This window comes from Beta vulgaris, chromosome 5 (assembly GCF_026745355.1).
Source record: "Beta vulgaris subsp. vulgaris cultivar EL10 chromosome 5, EL10.2, whole genome shotgun sequence".
NCBI classification, from domain to species: domain Eukaryota; kingdom Viridiplantae; phylum Streptophyta; class Magnoliopsida; order Caryophyllales; family Amaranthaceae; genus Beta; species Beta vulgaris.
In genome coordinates, this window is record NC_079206.1 from 67195554 (window position 1) to 67216515 (window position 20962).

General features: G+C 34.2%; 3 protein-coding genes, 1 non-coding gene and 1 pseudogene across 4 annotated transcripts; 2 read left to right on the top strand and 3 right to left on the bottom strand.

The window, feature by feature from the left end:
* Positions 1-542: 542 nt before the first annotated feature.
* On the bottom strand, positions 543-7323 carry LOC104894780 (beta-carotene isomerase D27, chloroplastic). The gene is made up of 8 exons (XM_057395317.1): positions 7084-7323; positions 6912-7004; positions 6614-6715; positions 5066-5165; positions 4882-4973; positions 4358-4438; positions 4177-4245; positions 543-2936 (listed from the first exon to the last, which is right to left on the bottom strand). The coding sequence occupies exons 1-8, from the start codon at positions 7222-7224 to the stop codon at positions 2793-2795; spliced, it is 822 nt and encodes a 273-aa protein (XP_057251300.1). The 5' UTR covers positions 7225-7323; the 3' UTR covers positions 543-2792.
* On the top strand, positions 5791-5862 carry TRNAK-UUU (transfer RNA lysine (anticodon UUU)). The gene has a single exon. It is a non-coding gene; the product is annotated as a tRNA-Lys (tRNA).
* Positions 7324-10114: 2791 nt separating the features above from the next.
* Positions 10115-12370, top strand: LOC104894781 (pentatricopeptide repeat-containing protein At4g01990, mitochondrial). The gene is made up of 2 exons (XM_010681100.3): positions 10115-10450; positions 10970-12370. Exons 1-2 carry the CDS (start codon positions 10163-10165, stop codon positions 12200-12202), a joined length of 1521 nt encoding a protein of 506 aa, XP_010679402.1. The 5' UTR covers positions 10115-10162; the 3' UTR covers positions 12203-12370.
* A 1404-nt stretch (positions 12371-13774) lies between these two features.
* Positions 13775-16820, bottom strand: LOC104894782 (zinc transporter 6, chloroplastic). Its single transcript, XM_010681101.4, has 2 exons — positions 15768-16820; positions 13775-14142 (listed from the first exon to the last, which is right to left on the bottom strand). The coding sequence occupies exons 1-2, from the start codon at positions 16518-16520 to the stop codon at positions 13828-13830; spliced, it is 1068 nt and encodes a 355-aa protein (XP_010679403.1). The 5' UTR covers positions 16521-16820; the 3' UTR covers positions 13775-13827.
* An 867-nt stretch (positions 16821-17687) lies between these two features.
* LOC104894852 (zinc transporter 6-like) lies at positions 17688-19293 on the bottom strand (annotated as a pseudogene).
* Positions 19294-20962: the final 1669 nt, after the last annotated feature.

Genomic DNA, 20962 nt, shown 5'->3' on the forward strand with positions numbered 1-20962 from the left:
GTTGCGGTTTCTACGCGATAGATTATCGAGAAAGAAGTTGAAGTGAGCAGAGATATTGTTATTGATTCTTTCCGGAACTTCAAATTCTTGTTCTAGTAAATTCGACATGATTAATTGTATGTATCGTTGATTACGAGGAAAACATATTGATTTGTCTTGTTCGAAATCTGGAGATGATGATGATGGTGATATTGGTGATTGTAGCTTGAATTTCCGGTATTTGAATTCAATCTGGAATTCTTCGACACTTGTTGATGATGACAGTGTCGCTTCGCTTTGAGCGACGGTGAATTCGTAAAGAGTGTTTTCGTGCAATAGTTTCATGGTTGAATTCAAATTTGCGTAGATTTCTGGAATGATTGAAGATTGAATGCTATGACATGGTGATGGTGGAGGAAGATTTTAGAGAGAGATTTAGGTTTCCATATTGGAGGAGGAGAGAGAAAAAGAGATTTAAGTTAGCGTAAACATTCAGATGTGAAGTGTGATGATATATGGAGGAGAAATTTGGTATTTATAGGATTTTTTTTTTTTTTTTACGATTTTAATATATATTTTTTATTTATTTTATTCTAAATAAATTATAAATTTGTTGGACATAGAGGCGGCGAACCACTAAAACCCTACTTATGTATCACTGAATTTTGTATTATAATTTTTAATGTACATTAGAATTAAAAGAATAAGTCATTAATGTTTTTGAAGGAAAAGAACAACGTTATGTGTTTCCTTGCACACCAAGGTGACGAGGCCTAGCATAAGCATACTAGCTTGTCAATTCCCTAGTATTTACTAATTTAGTCATAATAATTAGCTTCGAGTAATTTTTTGACGTATGTTATTAAAATTATGTGCAACGTTGTTTATGGTTTTGTTATAAGGCCTATATTGTTTGATTTCAACCAAGAATGTATTGGTTTCCTGGTTAACATAAAGGTGTTGTGAATACATGTTTGAATCCCCTTTTCTTATACTTTGTATTGTCTAATTAAGGTTTGTCTGATTTCAACCAAGAATGTATTGGTCTACTGGTTAACATTGAGGTGCCGTGAATACAGGTTTGAATCACCCTCTCTTAATATCTTATACTTTGTACTGTCTAATTAAGGTTCGAGTAATTTCTTGAGTTGTAGTGTAAAACGCGATTTATAGTTTCACCATAGAGCTGATCAAATAACGGACCGACTTGGGTTTAGAGTGAGACACCCCTAAAAAAAGTTTGTCCATTAGTCAGGCGAGCCAAAATTCAGGCCAAGTTTTTGAGTCCAAAACACGCTATTTTGGGCCAAAATCGGGCCGGATCGAAATTTAGACTAAATCATTTTGGCTTGTCCAAATTTCGTCACAAAGACAAAAAAAAAAAAAAAAAAAAGGTCGGGCCCAAAATCAGACAAAAAATTCAACCCAAGCCCGGGAAAGAATCGAGTCGGGATTGTTTAATCAGCTCTACTTCATCAGAAGAATTGTCAATAAAATTGCAACAATTATGTTTGTATCATTTGTGAAGTCATCGTGAGAGCCTAATGGTTGGAGCTTCCACCTTCAAACCTTAAGGTTGGGTGTTTGACTTTGATCAGCTCCAATTTGAGGAGTTTATGCAAATATTTGCTTTCGGGTATAGATCTCCAATTTTTCAATTTTTAAAAGTCTCCCTATGGTTTGGAATCCCCCTTCTTACCCCGAACTTATGAGAGCTCACACTGTTTGGACTAATTAATTACTGAATAAAAAATATTATTAAATTTGTTTTGACATGAGAACCATAAGATTTTATCAAACCGTTATTTAGAAGTTTTCAATATTGATGTCGCAAGATCAAACTTTACTTTATACTATAAATGGTGGTAATTATGAGAGATTTGGTTGATTTCATCCATATCTTGCTAACCATGCTAAAACCTATGAAATTAACTCTACTTAATATACACTTAATTATAATAATGAGTAATGATGAGTATGTCACACTAGGCATCCAAATTTCTAAGGAATGTATAAATTATACGATTATGTGTATCACAATAGGGGCATCCAAAGTCATCTTGCATAATTTTCTATCTTCATTATTTCTTTGACTTTTCAATTGAACTAGAATTCAGCATATATAAAAAATTCTACAGATTACAACTTGGTGGGCAAGGTATTAATTAACTACATATGATTTCTCCTCTTATTTGCAATTGATCAAAATGGAATATAGGGACTATATCATAGCCTTAAATATGACTTTGGTTAAAGTCTTAGTACAAACTAATCTCAAGTGTAAAATTTTAACAATCGTTCTACTGAGCTGAACTAAGAGCGCTTTCTTATCACACTAGATGCGAGTAAAAAGAAAGGGTTTAAGTTTAACATATGCTACCACAAAGAAAGAGGGAAAAATAAAAATAAAAATAATCCAACCAACTTTTAGCATAAGAACTAGTTTTTAGGTTTAGGTTATGCCTTGCGTAATTATAATATTCATTTATAAATGTAAAATCAAATATTACTTAGTTTTGGGGGGTTAATATTTTAATTTATAAGTTTGAGGTCATGGGATCAAATCTTATAAAATGCATTTTCTATTTCTTTTTTTTTTCATTGTATGCGTGGTTACATAAAATCTTATAAAATACATTTTCTATTTCTTTTTCATTGTTTGCGTGGTTACATAAAGTAAACATTCTAATTTCTAAGGAATAGATAGTGCCACGTGACGTAGTTTTTTGCTTAGTGACGGCTTTTAATATATTAGTATAGATATAGATGAAAGAAGAAGAAGAGAGCCTCGAGGATTACATCACATTGAAACCTCATGATCTAGGGCATTGTTTGGCATTTGACATTCTACCAATAGCTTTTGATCCACCTCGAGAAGCATATGGGCAGCCATCCAAACATGGCTCTTTCAAGGCATTATCATTTTCTGGTAGAGGAGGGGGAATCCCAAAATTGAACTGTCATATTTAATAGATTCGTCAAAAATAAAATACCATGCATCAATAAATATATTCATTCCTTATTTGTATGAAAATCCAGTTAAAACAAACACATTATCTGCAATGCAATTTAACACAAGCGTGCATTATGAAATAAGTTTATCTTGTAAGATATTGTCTACTTTTTAAACTAAAATTAGGCAATGGTAAGCCGTAAGCCTAATATTAAAAAAAGAATCAGCCCAATAGTAACTAGGTTAATTAATTTCTTTCGATGACTAATTTAATCTATTTAGTAACTAAGTTTACTTTTACATTAAAATTAGACCGTCTCTTTTAATAATTTTTGTTATGAAATATAATACTACATGAAGTACATTTTAGGAGAAAAAAATATCACACTTCCAATGATGATACCTAAGCTATTAAAAACAATAATTCTCAATTTTTTTGCATATTTTTCCTTTCTCGCATTCTAGTTTTGATATGAAGCACCGTGTCAAAGCAATTTCCTTCTTTACTCAATTTTTCATGATAAAAGTGAAATCAATTTGTTTTAAAATATAAGGACGATCAAATTTCATTCTATGTGTACTCTGCAATTCGTATAATTCTTAATGATTCAAAAATTTTGTGAAAGGATATCATTGAGTCTAATAAGAGAAATCTTGTCGCTTTTTTTACCGTATATACATGCAACACTGCACGTACTTCTATATGGTGTTACAAACTTAGAGAATTTTCCGTAACTTTATTAATTACAACTTTCGCATGTGAGATCATTTTGTATTTGTTTCAACATGTGTTATTATATTATTAAATTATCATAATATTTAATAAAAAAATTTAAAAATATTAAAGGTAAAAAATGTTAATTAGGGACCATGAAAAAAATGTCAGGTGAACAAAGAAAAATGCATGAAAGGAGAATATAAGAACTTGTCTTGGCAACCAACCGTTTGAGTCTCTTAGGGGACTCAAATGTTTGAGTCTCTTAGGGGACTCAAACGGGGGTAATTTGGTCATTTTATGCGTTGGAAGATTTCACGTGCGTGTGGCTGACATTTGCTTAGTACCAATGCTAGGTTATAATGGTACCATTCTCCGAAAATATTGATACCTTGGTACCAGTCCTGATAACAATTTGATACCAATGTCAGGTTATAATGGTACCATTGTGTTTTATTTTGGGTGTTTGAGTCTTTTTTGGACTCAAACCGTTGGTTACCAAACCTTTCTCAGAATATAGGGTGTTTACCTGACAACTATAGTCACTGAAATTTGGTTCCATTAGTAGTGGAATTCCCATATGGTTCTTAAAGAAAGTCTAAGACACCAAAAAACATAAGAAAAGAGTTGTTTGTTAGATGATAAATTTGATACACAACAACACAAATTTAAGTTGTCTACTTTAATTTTTTCCTACTTTTTTCACTCACCTGAGTTGGAAGTTTACATGTATTAACACAAATTCCCACACATTTGCTTTCTTCCAAGTACTTGCATCTCTCTACCAAAACCTACAAAAATGGCAAATCATACAGCATAAACAGTAGTTAATCTACTACTTTAATATGACAGGAGTATTATTAACAAATTTCTTCAGTACTACAGTCTACTAGACACAAATCTACGCATTTATCCTAGCTATACCGACGCAGAAATAAAGCGTAGCTACAGGGTGCAGCGACACAGGCAAGCGGAGCACTTCTTAGTGCGTTTGATGCGTTGCTGAAAGCCAATTCCATTACGGTCAATGTACTAAAACCTTTGAACACGATCTCTCAAAGATATAAATATAAACTTCCTTTCATGTGCGATCTTGTTATTAGTGATTTAGTTCCGTTTATTTCAATGTGTATTGTCAAATAATCATTTGTTTGATTATAAAACTAATACATAATAAAAGATGTTAATAGTCAAAATGCGCCTCGGAGACCTTGAAAAAACAAGGAAAACCTACCCCGCTTTGGCATGAGGATCCATCCGGAAGTTTAATGGAGTTAATCGAGCATGGTCCCATGAGCCATTGACAAGTGAATACCGTTACCCTAGCTTCTTGTACAATACACAAATAAGAAATAATAATCATGCAAGTTATATTCCAGTGATAATTAAGCATGCATGCATTACATAAAATCACGTACCAACCATCATAGCAGCAATTCTACCCCCTCCAATTGGGGTTATAAGCATTCGATAAAGCTCCAGCAAAAATGGAGGAAATAGAGATTTGAGTATTCCTACCTATATGATCATAATCAAAGAATAAATAGGTTTTATGTTTATAAATATTTGATAAAATAAAAAAAATATTACTCCATCCGTTCCAAAATATAGTTCTCATTTTCATTTTGGATGTTCCAAAATATAGTTCTCATTTCCATTTTGGGTGTTCCAAAATATAGTTCCCTTTTCCACATTTATTTCCACATTTTTCCGTAATTTGTCTAGAAAAACCGTGTCCCATCATTTATTTGCTTCTTGATTTTTTTTTCCTTTGCTTAATCAACCAAAAATCATTATCTTTTTCCATACAACATTTATTTAAATAAATAAAAAATCTTTACTATATCTCTTACATTTTACTTGCATAAATTACCGTGAAAAAAGAGAAATGAGAACTATATTTTGAGACAAAGAGAATAGTAAAGTTGGTAAGATGAAAAACACTAGCTTAGTCAGGGGCGATGTTGGACATGTGGCATATAGCTATTAGCTAGTATTAGAACAAAAATTATCAAGATCTTATATTGATGTTGATGCTTGGATTTTGGTGATAATTAACTCAGAAAACAATTTCGGGCATCTTGCGGTTGTGATTCCTTCCTACTTAGCAAATAGCTTAACGAAGGTTATTTGACATCGCCTTGCCGTCTTAGCTCAGTGGTAGAGCGCGTGGCTTTTAACCACGTGGTCGTGGGTTCGATCCCCACAGACGGCGTTTTTTTTTTTTTTTTTTCATGTTTTGCTTACTAATTTTGAAAAAGACAAAAGCAAAACAAAGAAATTTGTTCTTGCTAGTTTATGAGACTAAGGCCCTGTTTGACAAATAGAGTTTAGTAGTTAGATTTTTGACTTTTTGTTTGATAAATTTAACTGTTAATTTGACAAATTTTTTTATTAAATGTGTTCGGTAACACTTAATTGATTGCTAAAAGCTTATTTGCATTTGTTTGCATTAAATGACTTTTGTAGACATTTCAATACTTATGTGTAGTATTATTATTAGAGGCAAAAAAAATATTAAATATATTTTTACCTGATCCTCCAATAAAAAAGCTCCTATTAAGAGTGTTTTTTCATTTTCAGAGTTTTTATTCCAAAACTCTCTATTAAACTCTCCTTTATTAGACACTCCTTTTAGAGTATTTGACTAGTCAAAACTCTAAAACTGATCCGAAACTCTATCTTTTGCTCCAAAATTCTAAATTGTCAAAAATCAACTAAGACTCTCAACCATTTAGGAAATGACTCAGGTTGATATTCTAATAAATTTATCTTAAGATATATTCTAATAAATTTATCTTATTTGTTTGAAACTGTATTTTGAGATCGACAAAGGAAAGATATAGTATTACTATTTCTCCATTTGTTTCATTTAATTTCTTGACTACTTGACTAGTGTAATATTAATATATATATATGGTACACTCGAGTGTAAAATAAAAAATGCGAAAAAAAGCAATGCATACCGCAGCCTGATTGGTTTGCTGAGTAGTTCTGCCAATCATGAGACCATTTACAAGTTCCATCATCCCATCATAGCCTGCCTTCTCTGAATCCCATCCAACCTCCTATTATTCATCACACCCACAATTTTATGAGTATTTACACCAACAATTTTCATCAAAACTAAAATAAATTCTGTACAAGTATTAACACTTAGTTTTATTTTAAATACAACAAATAAATATTTTACATCTCACAAATAATAAACTTTGTTGCATTTAAAACGAATCGAATGAAGTATAAAATTTGAGTGAATCTTACCTCCACCAATTTCTTCCTAAATGAATTTTGAAAGAAATCATCCAGCCAATTGGGCTTGTATTCTGATATAGTCCCCAATTTTTCATCTTTAACCTGCCCAAGAAAAAAAAATTGACATAAAAAGAGTATAATCTATTGAATTAATTGAGTATTGGGGAGGTTAAACATGTACCAATTTAGATGGAGATGATGAAGAACATAAAAGGCGAAATTTTTGGATTTTAGAGTAAGATTTGATATGTGGGTATTGATTTGAGGAGAGAGAGTGGGATGGAGGAAGTTGACAATGGAGGGGATGAGAAAGGTTTTGCATAATTGCAGCAATTACACCAAGTTTGCTTGTGATAAGAAAAAAAAAGAAAAATAGAGGGAAATTGACAAATGAAAGGACTGTCTTTGCTTTGCTGGCCTTGTATATTTTGACAATAGATAACAGTCATGCAAAAGTATAAACGAATTTTAGCGGGGTAAACAAACCGTATTGTGTGTAACATGTTATATCATAACTTAAAATCAATTTTATCTGGGCTCGTAAATTTTAAGTTTGTCTATAAAGAGTGGATTGAATTGTATTACTATCCTACCTTTGACCGATATGCCCTTAGGTACGACCATACGTAACATAGAAATCATACTTGGAAATAGTGGAAAATTAGCTAGAGCAGCGGGTGCTGTAGCGAAATTAATTGCTGTAAGCTCTCAAGCAGTGGGATGGGTGCTTGGGAGAGGTGTGTCTCTGACCACATGCCTGACTACCTGTTGAAGAATGAGCCAGCGACTCGAAATCGCATGGACCCATGCCAGATCGGACCCGAACATAAAACCGACATAAGTATAACCCGATCCGTATGACCCGTTTGCCACCTTTAACAAAAACTACACCCGAATTACAGAGCATTGCACAGGGTTCAAATCCTGATCCCAATAATATGTTGGATAATGTACTTATGGGTTGTTTAGTCTTGTACCCAGCCTCTTAGCTGGTTTACGTTACAGGCTAGATCTTCGGGCCAATTATCTTTCCTAATTAAAAATGGAAAATGTCCTCAGGTATCTCTGAGGTTTGGCGTATTTCCCAATATATCCCCGCATTTGGGGAATTCCTCATATATCCTCGAGGTTTGTGTTTGGGCTCAAGATACTTTTACTATGGACGGAACCCTAACGCCGTTAAGTTTTCCCTCTCTTTCTCCCCAATTTTATCTCTCCTTCCATTCCCCCCACCCAATGCCAAACCCCCTCCCTCACTCCGGCGCCGGTGAGCCTACCCCCTCCCTTCCCCATTCCCGATTTCCTCACTCTCGGCGTTGGCGCCGCCCAGATTAGCAGTCTAGGGCATGAAGTTAGTGGGAAGCACTCTGGTGCGGCTGAGTATAGGTCCATGGCACTTGCCATTTGTGAAGTAATGTGGCTAAAACAACTATTAAAAGACCTAGGCATGAAGTTAGTGGGAAGAACTCTGGTGCACTGTGACAATCAAGCTGCTCCCTACATCACGAAAGATATATATAAAGCAAAAAGGACTATGAAAAGAGTGTTACCTTCTTTTTTCTGTGTGCTCTTAAGTCTTTTAATCGAAAATTTGAGCGCAAGTAGGTTAAACATTCCATTGTGCCCAGATATGAAAATCTCGTATCTTAAACTAAACAATATTTTCATCTCAAGCGTAACCATACAAAAGATCATTCAAGAGTCGTCCATTTCTTGATGAAAAGGACAAATAGTCCTCCCTCGAGGAAGTTTAATTTGAAAGGCCAACTAAGATTGGATATATCTGGTATTTTCATATTAACCCTATTTTCATCATAAGGTGACAAAAAGTTTTGAAAACAAATTGAAAATACTCTTTTGTGAATATGAATCTTCTTTCCCACCAAATATAAAGTGTCAAAACACAGAATTACATAATATCAGGAAAAGATTTGGTGTTGATATTAAATTTACAATACCGAAAAACAATAAAACTTACCTTTACCAATTTATTTTATAAAGAAAAACAAGGTCAAATTACATGGTAATTTTATTCAACTTCTAGATAGTTTCTCAATCAATATATATATATAAAAGAGGAACTTTTCGGGAACATAGAGCGCGCCACCTAAGATTACCACGTCATCTAATTAATTAAGATATAATAAAATTTAGAGTTTGAGAGATAATAAAATTTAGAGTTTGAGAGATAAGAGTTTATTCACTCTACAACTATGACAAAAACCAAAAAAAAAAATCTTTTAGGGATCTATTATAACTAGGAATCTATTATAAGTACTACTATATTGTATATTTACTCTACGACTATGATTCACATATAAATTATAGTGATATACTGATATGTTAGTTGACAATACCGGTCAACATGCCTTCAATAGAGATGGAAGCAACCATTGCAATACTAACTTTATATCAACTTTTTATAAAATTTATTAATAGATAATTAAAGATATTAAAGATAATCTAAAAATAAAGGTATAATGACAAATATTTTATCAATTCTTTTTCTACTATAATAATGGATTTGGGCATGATTTTAAGAAAATGAAAAAAAAAATGTGTAGTTTTGCATAGAGGTACTCCTTTAATTAACAAGTGTAGGGGATAAGTAAATCCTTAATAAAGTAAGCACAACTTTATGAGGCAGTTTGATGAATAATTAATGATGATTTTATTAACATAAAGTAAAGGTAATATTGACAATTATGGTTGTTTTTTTGAAATAAAATCGTGTTGAAAAAATCTCATTTTACAGTAACACAAAATCAATAATGTTAACAAAAAAATATAAAAAACAGCCCGTGCGTTAGTAACACAAAATCAATAATGTTAACAAAAAAATATAAAAAACAGCCCGTGCAACGCACGGGCTTCAAAACTAGTTTCATTATTATTTTTTAATAAAAAACAAGGATTTAGATAAATGCAATTATGCAATTTAAGTACTTCCTCCGTTTCTTAATAAGTGCAACATAGAGAAAGTGGGGGAATACCAAAGAATGTAGAGAGAGAAAATTGGGACCACAATAAAGTAGAGTAATTCAAGTGATAAAACAAAAAAGTTGTGGTCCCCTCTTGCTTTTTGGTGGCATATTTGTAATAATATTGAACGTTTTTTACTATTTTGAGCTTGGTTGCACTTATTGTGACTATTCCAAATAAGGGAAATGTTGCACTTATTAAGAAACGGAGGTAGTATATATTTACTATCGACTAAGGCGAATCACCACTCTCCTCAAACATAAGCCTTTCTCAGAAAAATGATTGCGCTGCTATGCAAAACGAAGCTCTCAAACATCAACACCCATCTGATTTCCGGCGCTTCTCATCTTTTCCGGCGTCTCTCAACTGCCGAAAAAGCACCCAAAATTCCCCAGAAATTCAACAAGCACAGACTTTACGAAAAACTATCACAAATGTGGGTCACCGGCGGCGGCAAAATTTCCGACGTTTTAGATAAGTTTGACAGCAATCTTTTGGAAAGCCATGATATTGTTCATTGCATAAAGAAGCTCCGTAAATATGGCCGCCACCACCATTGCTTTGAGGTAACTTAGCTCATTCACTCCATTTCTATTATACTTCGTTTTTTCTCTAAGAAGATAAAGAATTGTAATTTAATGATTTAGCATCTGCCCAGATTTGTTTTTCTCTTAATTAGATTAAGATTGTTAGATTTTTGATATGGGTAATGAAGAAAATTTTGTGGGTTTTCACAATTTAGCCTTAAAATTGCTGAGACTCTTTTATTATGATGTTGAATTTTTGTGGGTTTTCACAATTTAGCCTTAAAATTGCTGAGACTTTTTTTTATTATGATGTTGAATTTGATTGAGTAATTGAAGTGTTTATTTAGTGTGTGTGTGTGTGTGTGTGTCACATTGGATGATGGTTTTGCTATTTTGTTGATTTGTGAGCATTTTGTATTGCTATGTATTCATGTTCATGTTGTAGGGGATTGCATTGCATGATTATCTATGGATCCTTCAGATTTTAGTGATGGTTGTAGGAGAATATTGTCCATTTTGATAATATAGTATTGAACCTTGTGTTATTGCTTCATACAGATCATGGAATGGATGGAGAAAAGGGAAATTGATTTTTCGGAATATCCGTTGCGTATAAGTATACTATGTAAAGTTAAGGGTATTCATGAAGTAGAGAAGTACTTTGATAGTCTTCCTCCTGTTGCCAAAAACAACTCCACATATGGAGCTCTTTTAAATTGCTATTGCTCTGAAAATATGATTGAAGAAGCATTGGCTCTTTTTGGAAAGATGGATGAGATGGGGTACGCATCCAACGAGATTGCCTTCACCAATCTTATGTGTCTCTATATGAAAGTAGATCAACCAGAGAAAGTGCCTCATCTTATAGAGGAGATGAAGCGGAGAAATATCTCTCTAGGCACTGTCTCCTACCAAGTGTGGGTTCAGAGCTATGCATGTCTTAATAATCTCGAGGGTTTAGAACAAGTTATGGAGGAGTATAAAAAATGCAAGTCACTTAAAGACGTCTGGGGTATATATAGCAACTTTGCCTCAGCATATATCAAAACTGAACAGTATGAGAAAGCTAAACCATTCTTAAAAAAGATAGAGGAAATTTTGGATTCTTCAGTGTATCCTGAACGTATTACTTATCATATCCTAATTTCCTCGTATGCCAGCATAGGTGATTTAAAGTCTGTTGTCCGGGCATGGGATAAGTTAAGGTCCAAATTTAAAGCTTGTAACAACACAAGCTACTTAACTATACTTAATGCCCTGTCAAAGCTGGACAATATTGAGCTTCTCAAATACCACATTGAAACATGGAGATCTAAGTATAAGACTTATGATGTGAGGTTACCAGCTGTTGTTATGGGTGCTTACCTTAGGCATGACATGTTTAATGAGGCTGAGCTGCTGCTAAAGGATGCTACAGATAGAGCTGGACAAAATATATGGGCTGCCCATCTATCTTTCATGAAGTACTTCTTGCGAAAACGCCAGATTGAATCTGCTTTAAAGCATTTAGAAGTGGCGCTGGCTAACCAATGGCCTTGGCATCGTAATGCAGGGAAGCTTGATGATTTATTTGAGTACTTTATAGAAGAGAAGGATGTTGAGGGTGCTGAACAAGTTTGCCAAATGTTAGAGAAAGTTCAGCCTCTCCTATCAATGCTCTACTTGAGGTTACTTCGGACCTATGCAGCTGCTGGGAAAACAGCGCCTGAAATGCGTCACAGGATGGTGCAAGGTGGAATAGATATTGGAACCGAGCATGAGGAACTGCTTGAGAAGGTATGCCCTAATTGAGCTAGGAGTTTTAGATAGTAAAAAAACTTCATCTTGTTGGGAAGTTTACTTTTATTAGTTGATGTAGTGGAATTCTTTCCCTCTAATTTTAATCAGACCGGTAGCTTTTCTAAGACTTGTACATTATGAATGTTGATGAATGATGATTACTAATGGGTTTTAAGTTTATGGTGTGTATCATTGAGCCTTGCTTTTCTGTTGCTTTTTTCTATCTTGAAGGCGAAAGCAAACTATATATAATCCTACAAAAGTTCAACATGCATACCAACTTACCAAGATACGGATTCCTTTTCTCATATGCTCTGTTAGGCCGGTAATTCCTGTAATGTATCCAAGAAGGCCAACGATGATGCACATGACATACCGTAACCTAGAGCTGGGTTTCATTTGTGTTTTGAAACCCTATAGTTTGTACGTTCAAACCTCTAAGAATCTCTATTTCTTGGATAGAACTGCATGTGAATGTGTGATGTTGATATATAAGGATAAGGCTAAGTTTCTTCAAGAAGCCGTGACAAGGTTGTTTCTATTAAAGCTGGATGAAAGCACTGTCGGGGTGCAGAAGACTTTTGCACAAGTAGAACTACATTAAACTTCCATCTGCTTAGCTATCTTTGGACACTTACTGTCAAGATTACTAGGTTATCTAGTGTTGAGATTTGAGAATATACAAGCTTTAAAGCAACCATAACTAACCTAGAATCTCGATAACGTCAGAGCCATCTATAGCAGTATGTCAGTATACCTGAAGGTAGAGCCATCTATAACAGTATACCCTTGAAATTAACAAATTGGCGTGCTGTTGTTTAACCTCTGAAAGGAGTGTGGGAGGTTGGGATTTGAGGTACGCTAGTTATAATGACATGTCATCAACTAGTGTCACCAAATTCGTGGTACGAGAATAGGATGAGAACACGATTCGCTAGTTGCTACATAGTTTCGTAAAATTAGCTCGAAACTGTAGTATTGTATGTACCAGTTCGGCTTTTCTGGATCTCAGTTCACATGGGATTCAGCAAATCGGGTAACAGAGCTACCAACCATAACTGTTATGGAATATAGATGCTTGAAGCATGCCCTTCTTAAGGGGCTTAATTACTGCTACATTATGGCATATGCTACGGACATGGCTAGATTTAAAATACAAAACCTTTCTGCCATGTTCATCAACCACTTCATGAAACACTAATGAATGCTTAGTTAAGAGGAGTTGAGATAATGTGACTATAATCAGGAACATAAGTATAGTATAGTTTATGGAGAGTATATTGTTGCTATAATCACAAACAAGAGTATAGTATCTGGAGAATTATTATTATTATTAAGCAGGTAATGGTGTACATTTTCCTGAAAAAGTGGAAGAACATTACACCCATATAAGAGTAGCAATGTGTAATTTTTTGGGTTGGTGGGCTTGAGATACACACACATGGTGACAATTCCATCAAAACCAATACAACATAATTCTTCATCTGGAGTTAATTGTCACGTTAATAGTGTAATTTGAAATGAGAACGTGACAACTAAATTTAGACGAAAGTAGTAGTATAATTTACGAGCACCACTAATTAATGAGATCAATATAACAACCCTTCTTCATAAGTTACAGTTTATGTACAAACATTTCAAGCCCAAAGGGCAAGTATTGACATAGATGCAGAACCAAGAACAAGAGCAATATAACAACCCTTCTTCATCTTCGCCTCTGAGCTCATCATCTTGTTGTGGAAGAAATCTGCAGATATGAGATCTACTAGAGCCATGTATATGAGTATACCTGATGATAGAGAGCCTAACAGACCTTCAGAAATTAACGCGTTAGCGCTGCTATCATCGTACCCTGTTACTGCGAAAATTATCATCCCCAAAATTATACCAACCGGCGTTGTCACTGAAAACATGAAGCACATGTAGGCGGTTGTCTTGAAGCTGAAACCCGCCTGGTAAATAGCATTAAGATTTTAGTCACTCGCCTGGTAAATCTACTACTTCCTCCGTTTTGTTTTAAATGCAACAAGTGAATATTTTATATCTCACAAATAATATCCATTTGTTGCATTTAGAACGAAACAAAGGAAGTATATATACTCTCACAAATAACCAACATAACCTGGACTAGTTCTTATTTGTCTTGCAAAAGAAAGGGCTACAGATCAAAGATGTGTGAGTTGCAAAATGATGATTAAGGCTTTCTTCTACTTACCTTTAAGCAATGAAGTTCAAGAAAAATAAATTCGGATTGAAACCACCAAGTTTAGGCAACTGCCAAGGAACTGACATATACAGAAATCCGATTCTATATCTTGAGTACTATCTCTACAAGACTACTTCACAAGCTAACTCGACATCCACTAGTTAAAGCACGTCAATTACATTGTATACACGTCTAAAGAAAACCAAGCTTGCTTGGTGGAGGTGGTGGGGAACTCACCTTATGACTTGAATGTCATAAGTTCGAACCCTACTACCTACTTATGCTTGAAAGTAGAGATTCCCTTACATCCCCTACTCTCAAGCGTTGACTTGCGTAGCTGGACTGACTGACTTGAGCGAGGTGCTGGTCCAGTAGTGTCCTTCTTCTTACCAAAGGGTCCCCCCAAAAAAAATACACGTCTAAAGAAAACGAAACTTAAGAGAATTAATCGAAGCGTAACCTAACTCATCCTGAAACACTTAATCTAGAAAGCTGTAACTTTAGCATTTTACTTTAAATCAATGGATGTAGTAGCAATTACTTTTCCATTGTTTCCTAATTAAGCTACACATTATCTTTGTTCTAGTCCCACAAAAACAAAAAGATGATGCCCTATTTCTCGTCAAAGTAACTAACTAAGTGATAGTATGAATCACGGCACTTCAAGCTTAGAACTTTAAAACTAGTCTAGTGACAAAGTGACAAGTCTGTCCACTATCACTCTATCAGCATCCTAAAATTGACTCCAGTCATATACTCCCATCAATAAACAGTAAATTAGTGGACTTGTCATATGTTATCATCACTAAATTATTGTGGCTACCAAAATCTCGTATAACTCACACTTCATATTTTATTATTAATAAAAAGAATTCCTTCCTTTTAAAAAAATATCATTTAATGTCTTTCAACAACTCAAAGATTTTAAAGACAACTGTTTAGTACAATGATGATAAAATCAGTGTTACCCAATTCGCTAACCCTAGTAAATCAGTGTTCAGATATGATAAATCAAGTAGCATTGTTTAAGATTTTAAAAACCATTGTAACATGGATACTTCTAGGTCACATATTTTCACCCGCACTTGTACCCAAAAAGATATGTATCCTAGACGCGTACCTTTTCTTAAAATTTCAAAATATTGCCGTTTTCTGTCATCGTGTATCAGAATCCACACTCATAACAGTATCCGTCTATGTGTAATCTAGTTATGAACTACCTTGCTGACTCAATCTAAGTGAGTATTGACTACCTAAAACCATATACTCACTACCTAAGTTCATTAATTAGCAACAATCTAGTAAAAATCTTTTAAAAGCAAATGATGCATGTATAGTGAAACAGAGATAGTATATTAGTAAAAAGAATACCTGAGCAATGCAACCACCAAGTCCCATACCTTCAAAAATCTGATGAAAAGAAAGAGCAGCCACAAGTGGTCTAATAGTACAAACATTTTGAGACATACCCATAGTAACACCTATAATCACAGAATGAAATATAATCCCGATTTCCAACACTTGTGACACCATCCTTTGTCTCATTTTCTCTCTCATTTCCTCCAACTCCGCAGTCTCCCTCTCTTTATCCGCTACTGCAATCGCTACCTTATTATTTTCTCTCTCCTCCACCTCGCCATTCTCTCTCACCACTACTACCATCTCCACCTTCCCCTCACTTCCACCATGGCAATGCCCCGGCTCGTCGAGCCGGGTATACCCGCCCCGCGCGTGTAACTCCGCGTGAGACGAGTTGGCGGCGAGGTCCACTAATAAGGCCAATAACGCCCCGATAAGCGTAACGAGACCAGCAAAAGGAAAGTCCTTCCAAGGGTGGCGCGTGGACACCACGCAATCTCCAAGCGCGTCGAATGCGTCGGGTAAAACGTGGACTAAAGAAGTGGACAAGATTACCCCTGCTGCGTAGCATTTAATTACCAAAATAGCCTTGTCGTACACTGGTTTTCCGGCGAATGATTTTGCTAAAACGACGGGAATTGAAATTCCGGCGACGCTTGTAAGGAAGATTACAAGCGTCGATATTAGCTTTATTTGAGACGCCGACGTGCTGTTTCGACACGTGACTGCACGTGCCATCTCGTCTACGTCACCGCACGTCGGCATGCTGTGTCACGTGAGGAGAGAGAGAGAAAGATTGTGGTGGAATTTATAAGTTAGTAGTAGACGATGAAGAAGAAGAAGATGAAGATGAAGATATAAGAATAGTATTAGTGTGGAAATGAAATTTATGAAATTAATGGGAGGAGAATTTATTGTTGGTGGGGTCTAAGGAGAGTTATTATTTATGGAGGATGTGGAAAATTAAAAAGTTGGGTTTTTTCTTTTTGGTACTTGGATTTTGTTTTTGGGTTTTAAGTGATTTGGTGTGTGTGATTTCCACATTTAAGTGTGATAGTGTGAGGATGATGATGTAAGTTTTGTACTGTTGGGTTCTTTCATGGACTTCTTCCAAATTACGTATACTGGCTCGGACTAGTTCGTTATTGTTTTCTGTTTTCAGTTTTTTTAAAACCAAAAATAAAAATATAGAAATTAGAATAAGTAGTTTCTAGTTTTTAAATGTCACTTTTCGAATTTGATATATTTAGTATAAGTATGAATAATTTTATGTTTATTATTCTCCTTATATCATATAACTTTTATATTCATAAAACCAAAAACTGGAAACTTACAATGATGTCGAACGGACCCGCTAGTGTACGGTTTCGTTTTGTTCACCTTATTTTGAGTTATTATTAGAAAAAAAAATAAGTTTCAGATAAAGGTTTAATAAGAATTAATAAGGTTTAATTGTCTACTGTGGCGAATTTAGAAATTATATGCAACTGGGGCCACTAATCATAAGTATCCGAAACAATAATGTTAATGTAGGTCGGGATCCTTTTTTTACTGTCGACTGGGGTCTCTTCTACTGCTAATTAACACTTCTATCTACATTTATACAATAAAAATTAGGTTTTTTCTCCATATTCTTTTTCCCCAAGTGGGGTCAAGTGACCCCACTCCCATCAACAATTCAATATGCATCCGCCACTGATTGTCTAATAAGTTGAGTTGAGTGAAAATAGCATAAACAAAACTTTACGCTCTCACAAATAAGTTATGATAAGGACTAATTAACAAGGTCTAATAGTTTAAATTAGTTTATATACTTCAAGTAAAAATAAGTTGAATAGTTTAAGGTCTAAATATGTTGTAAGCGAAGTATTTTGTCAATTTGTCATCATGTCTTGTAGAGACATAGAGTAGTGTAACTATTGTGTGAGAAGTGCTGTTCTATTATTATACAAGTTGAATATTTTTTATTTTTTTATACTTTCTCTTGTGACACTTTTATTTTAGGAAGTTTCAATTTAGTTGTAACAATCTCTTAATACATGGGATCCTTTTATTTTCTTACTCTTATCTCTCTCCTCTTCAAAAATTGCCTTAAAATCCATGATTGTAAAAATATCAGAACTAAATTGAAACAGAAAAAGTATGGATATATTTTGGTCAAGACCTTGCACTATTTGCATTTTACTAATTCTTTTTCATTATTTTGATAAAGTTTTTCATTGATGTATAATCTATAGATGATATCATTGATAGTTAAGCAAAAGGCCCGACTACTCAACCTTGGCCCAAATAACAGCCTAAATAGGTCAAATAGTAATTTCATTATTCAGTGGTATTGATGGACCCTTATAATGCCTAATGGACCTCTATGAAATACTTCTGCTTCTGCATTCTTTGAGTTATAATTGTACTATGGATTTATGGAGTTTTTGTTCTTTGTTGCTAAAAAACTGAAAAAATCAAAATAAAAGTGGAGCAAAGATCAATCTTTTTTTTAAAAATGTATAACGGCAAAAAAAATTTCAAAATTTATTGGACTCTTATATGAACCGAGTAAATCCATACTGTATCCACCCCTGAGCGTTAGAGTATATTTTTGACAACAATCTTACACTATTTCTTTCTGGCGACGGTCTTACACTAATACTCAATGAAAAAGGACATATTAATTATAAATTTGGGTAGAAGGGAAAAAAAAAATGGAGGCTAAGGGGGTTTATAGGTCATACCTGAGCAATGCAGCCTCCAAGTCCCATACCCTCAAATATTTGGTGAAAAGCTAGAGCACCCACAAGTGGTCTAATGGTGCAAATATTTTGAGACAGCCCTAGAGTGACTTCAATTATTATCGAATGAAATATAATCCCAATTTCTAAAACTTGTGACACCATCTTTTGTCTCATTTTCTCTCTTACTTCCTCCACGAAAAATTCATTTTCTCTCTCTTCTACGTCGTAGATCCCTTCAAACATTCCCTCTTCCACCATTCCGTGGTGGTGTCCACCACCAATGGGTACGTATACCCCATGCAAGTGTACGTCCGCATGGGAGGAGGTAGCAGTGAGGTCAACTAGCAATGCTAAAAGAGCGCCCACAAGGGTGAAAAGTCCGCCGAATGGAAAGTCCTCTTAAGGGTGGAGCGTGGATACCACGCACTCCCTTAGAGCGTCAAGGGCGTCTGGCAACATGTGGACAAGTGCCGTGGACAATATTACCCCTGCAGCATAGCATTTAATTACCATAATAGCCTTTTCGTAGATAGGTTTTCCGGCCAATGACTTAGCAAGTATCATCGGCGATGAGATTCCGGCGACACTTGTGACGAAGATTGCAATGATTGCTACGAGTTTTAGCTCCGTTGCCGCCACGCTATCCCGGCACGTGTGTTCACGCACTGACAAGCCCTCATCACTGCATGCAGGCATGACTCTCGTGAATACGCTCCACCTGATGCGAGTGGTGTAAATTAAATGATAGGAAGTTTTGAATATTGGAATATATATTTGAATGTGGTTGGGTAGAACAACTTTAAATAAGAAAGTGGTGTAATGTAAAACTTGTGTCATGTTGTAATGTGGATGAATAATTCAACATTGCATATTTGACATGATGATGTATAAATGTGGAGTTTGTGTTCTCATCATATCAAACAAATTGAATAAATATAAACCATAATGATAGAACTCCTAGTAATAATTTGGTTTTCATTTCATTTAATCTGTATAAAGACTTCTATATGTTCTGACTTTAGTCGTTCAATACTTCATCCGTTTCGTTTTAAATGCAATAAATAAATATTTTATATCTCACAAAATAATAACCATTTGTTTCATTTAAAACGAAACGAAACGTAGCTTGCCGGTAGCGTTAATCTGTAATTAGGATTAGTATTAGTAGTAAGTAGTAACCAATAAAGTAAGAAATAAAGCACTATAGGTGATCAAGATCACGAAGGAAGCGAAAAAAATAAAAATCTACATAAATAACCATAACTATCTTTCATGACTATATATTTAGAATCGTGCTTGTTTGGTTTTTGTATGGTATTTTGTTGTACATATTCGATTTTTTTTAAATTGGACCCTTTTTCTTACCTAACGTTATACTCCCTCTGTTTTTTTTTATCTTTCTTACTTAGAATCTTGACACTATTTATGCATAGAGAGAATCTTCTCAAATGTTCTCAATTTATAAGAAAAAACATAGTCATGTGGGGTCTTGTTTGATTCGTCTCAATTAGTACTTTATTAATATTCAATCGTTATAATTTTTATTAATATATAATGAAAGATATTTAAGTTTTAAAACGTGCATTGGCAAACGTGCAAAGTCAAAGTAGGAATGATAAAAAAAAACAGAGGGAGTATACTCTTACATTATTAGAATCGTCCTAATGCTAAATTAAACCAATTGTTAAAAATCCATTAGTTTCATACTGTTTTCCCCCCTCAACTCTTACTCATCCCAACAAGAATTGAATTCTCATTATCCAGGAAATAGAGGCATAGACATATTCATGTTGAAGCTGTGATGTATAACACATAACACATGTGAAGATCTATATTAATAAAAGAGGAAAGATGAGTTCACTTTAACAACTAACCAATATTCTCGAAGTACTGATCAATTCTTCATCTACCAATATTAAATGGTACATATACACCATGCATTATATTCATGATTGTGAATTGTAATTGGCCAAAAAGACAATTTTTTTGAGGAAGGCCAAAAAAACATTTTATAAACTCCACTAAGAAAAATAACTTCCCTACTTTGGAGAATAATTTAGGATGAACTCTCGAAATGAATTTTATGTAAATAATTCTTAATCTTATTAGATGTTCTTGTTGTAATCATGATTTGGTCCTCTTAAAGCAAAAGAAGATTTCTTCCCATGTGTGACACTATATTGAAATGATGTCGTTTTAGGTGAAAATTTGTTTTATCTTTATAAAAAAAAAAAGGTGTGTTATTAGTCAATGATTATGGAGTCATTTTAAATTATTGGAAGTATAGAGCTTTTTAATCATGGTGCAAAATACTAGTAGTAATTTATTACCTTCTCACAATAGTCTAATCAAATTACTTGGCCCTCTTGTGCAACAATACATGAAATAAAATACAAGTTGCCTAATAAAAAAAAATATAACATGCAATTTAGACGTATGTTTCGACTTACGTATGAATTTATACTCCCTCCGCCACAT

Excerpts from the sequence above, each read along its gene's own strand:
- LOC104894780 (XM_057395317.1), bottom strand. The coding sequence starts at position 7,224 with ATGCAAAACCTTTCTCATCCCCTCCATTGTCAACTTCCTCCATCCCAC. Across the intron at positions 4,439-4,881 it reads GATCCTCATGCCAAAGCGGG|GTTTTGGTAGAGAGATGCAA; the intron begins GTAGGTTTTCCT and ends CCATTTTTGTAG. Across the intron at positions 4,246-4,357 it reads CATGTAAACTTCCAACTCAG|ACTTTCTTTAAGAACCATAT; the intron begins GTGAGTGAAAAA and ends TTGGTGTCTTAG.
- LOC104894781 (XM_010681100.3), top strand. The coding sequence starts at position 10,163 with ATGATTGCGCTGCTATGCAAAACGAAGCTCTCAAACATCAACACCCAT. Across the intron at positions 10,451-10,969 it reads GCCACCACCATTGCTTTGAG|ATCATGGAATGGATGGAGAA; the intron begins GTAACTTAGCTC and ends TGCTTCATACAG.
- LOC104894782 (XM_010681101.4), bottom strand. The coding sequence starts at position 16,520 with ATGCCGACGTGCGGTGACGTAGACGAGATGGCACGTGCAGTCACGTGT. Across the intron at positions 14,143-15,767 it reads TTGGTGGTTGCATTGCTCAG|GCGGGTTTCAGCTTCAAGAC; the intron begins GTATTCTTTTTA and ends GCTATTTACCAG.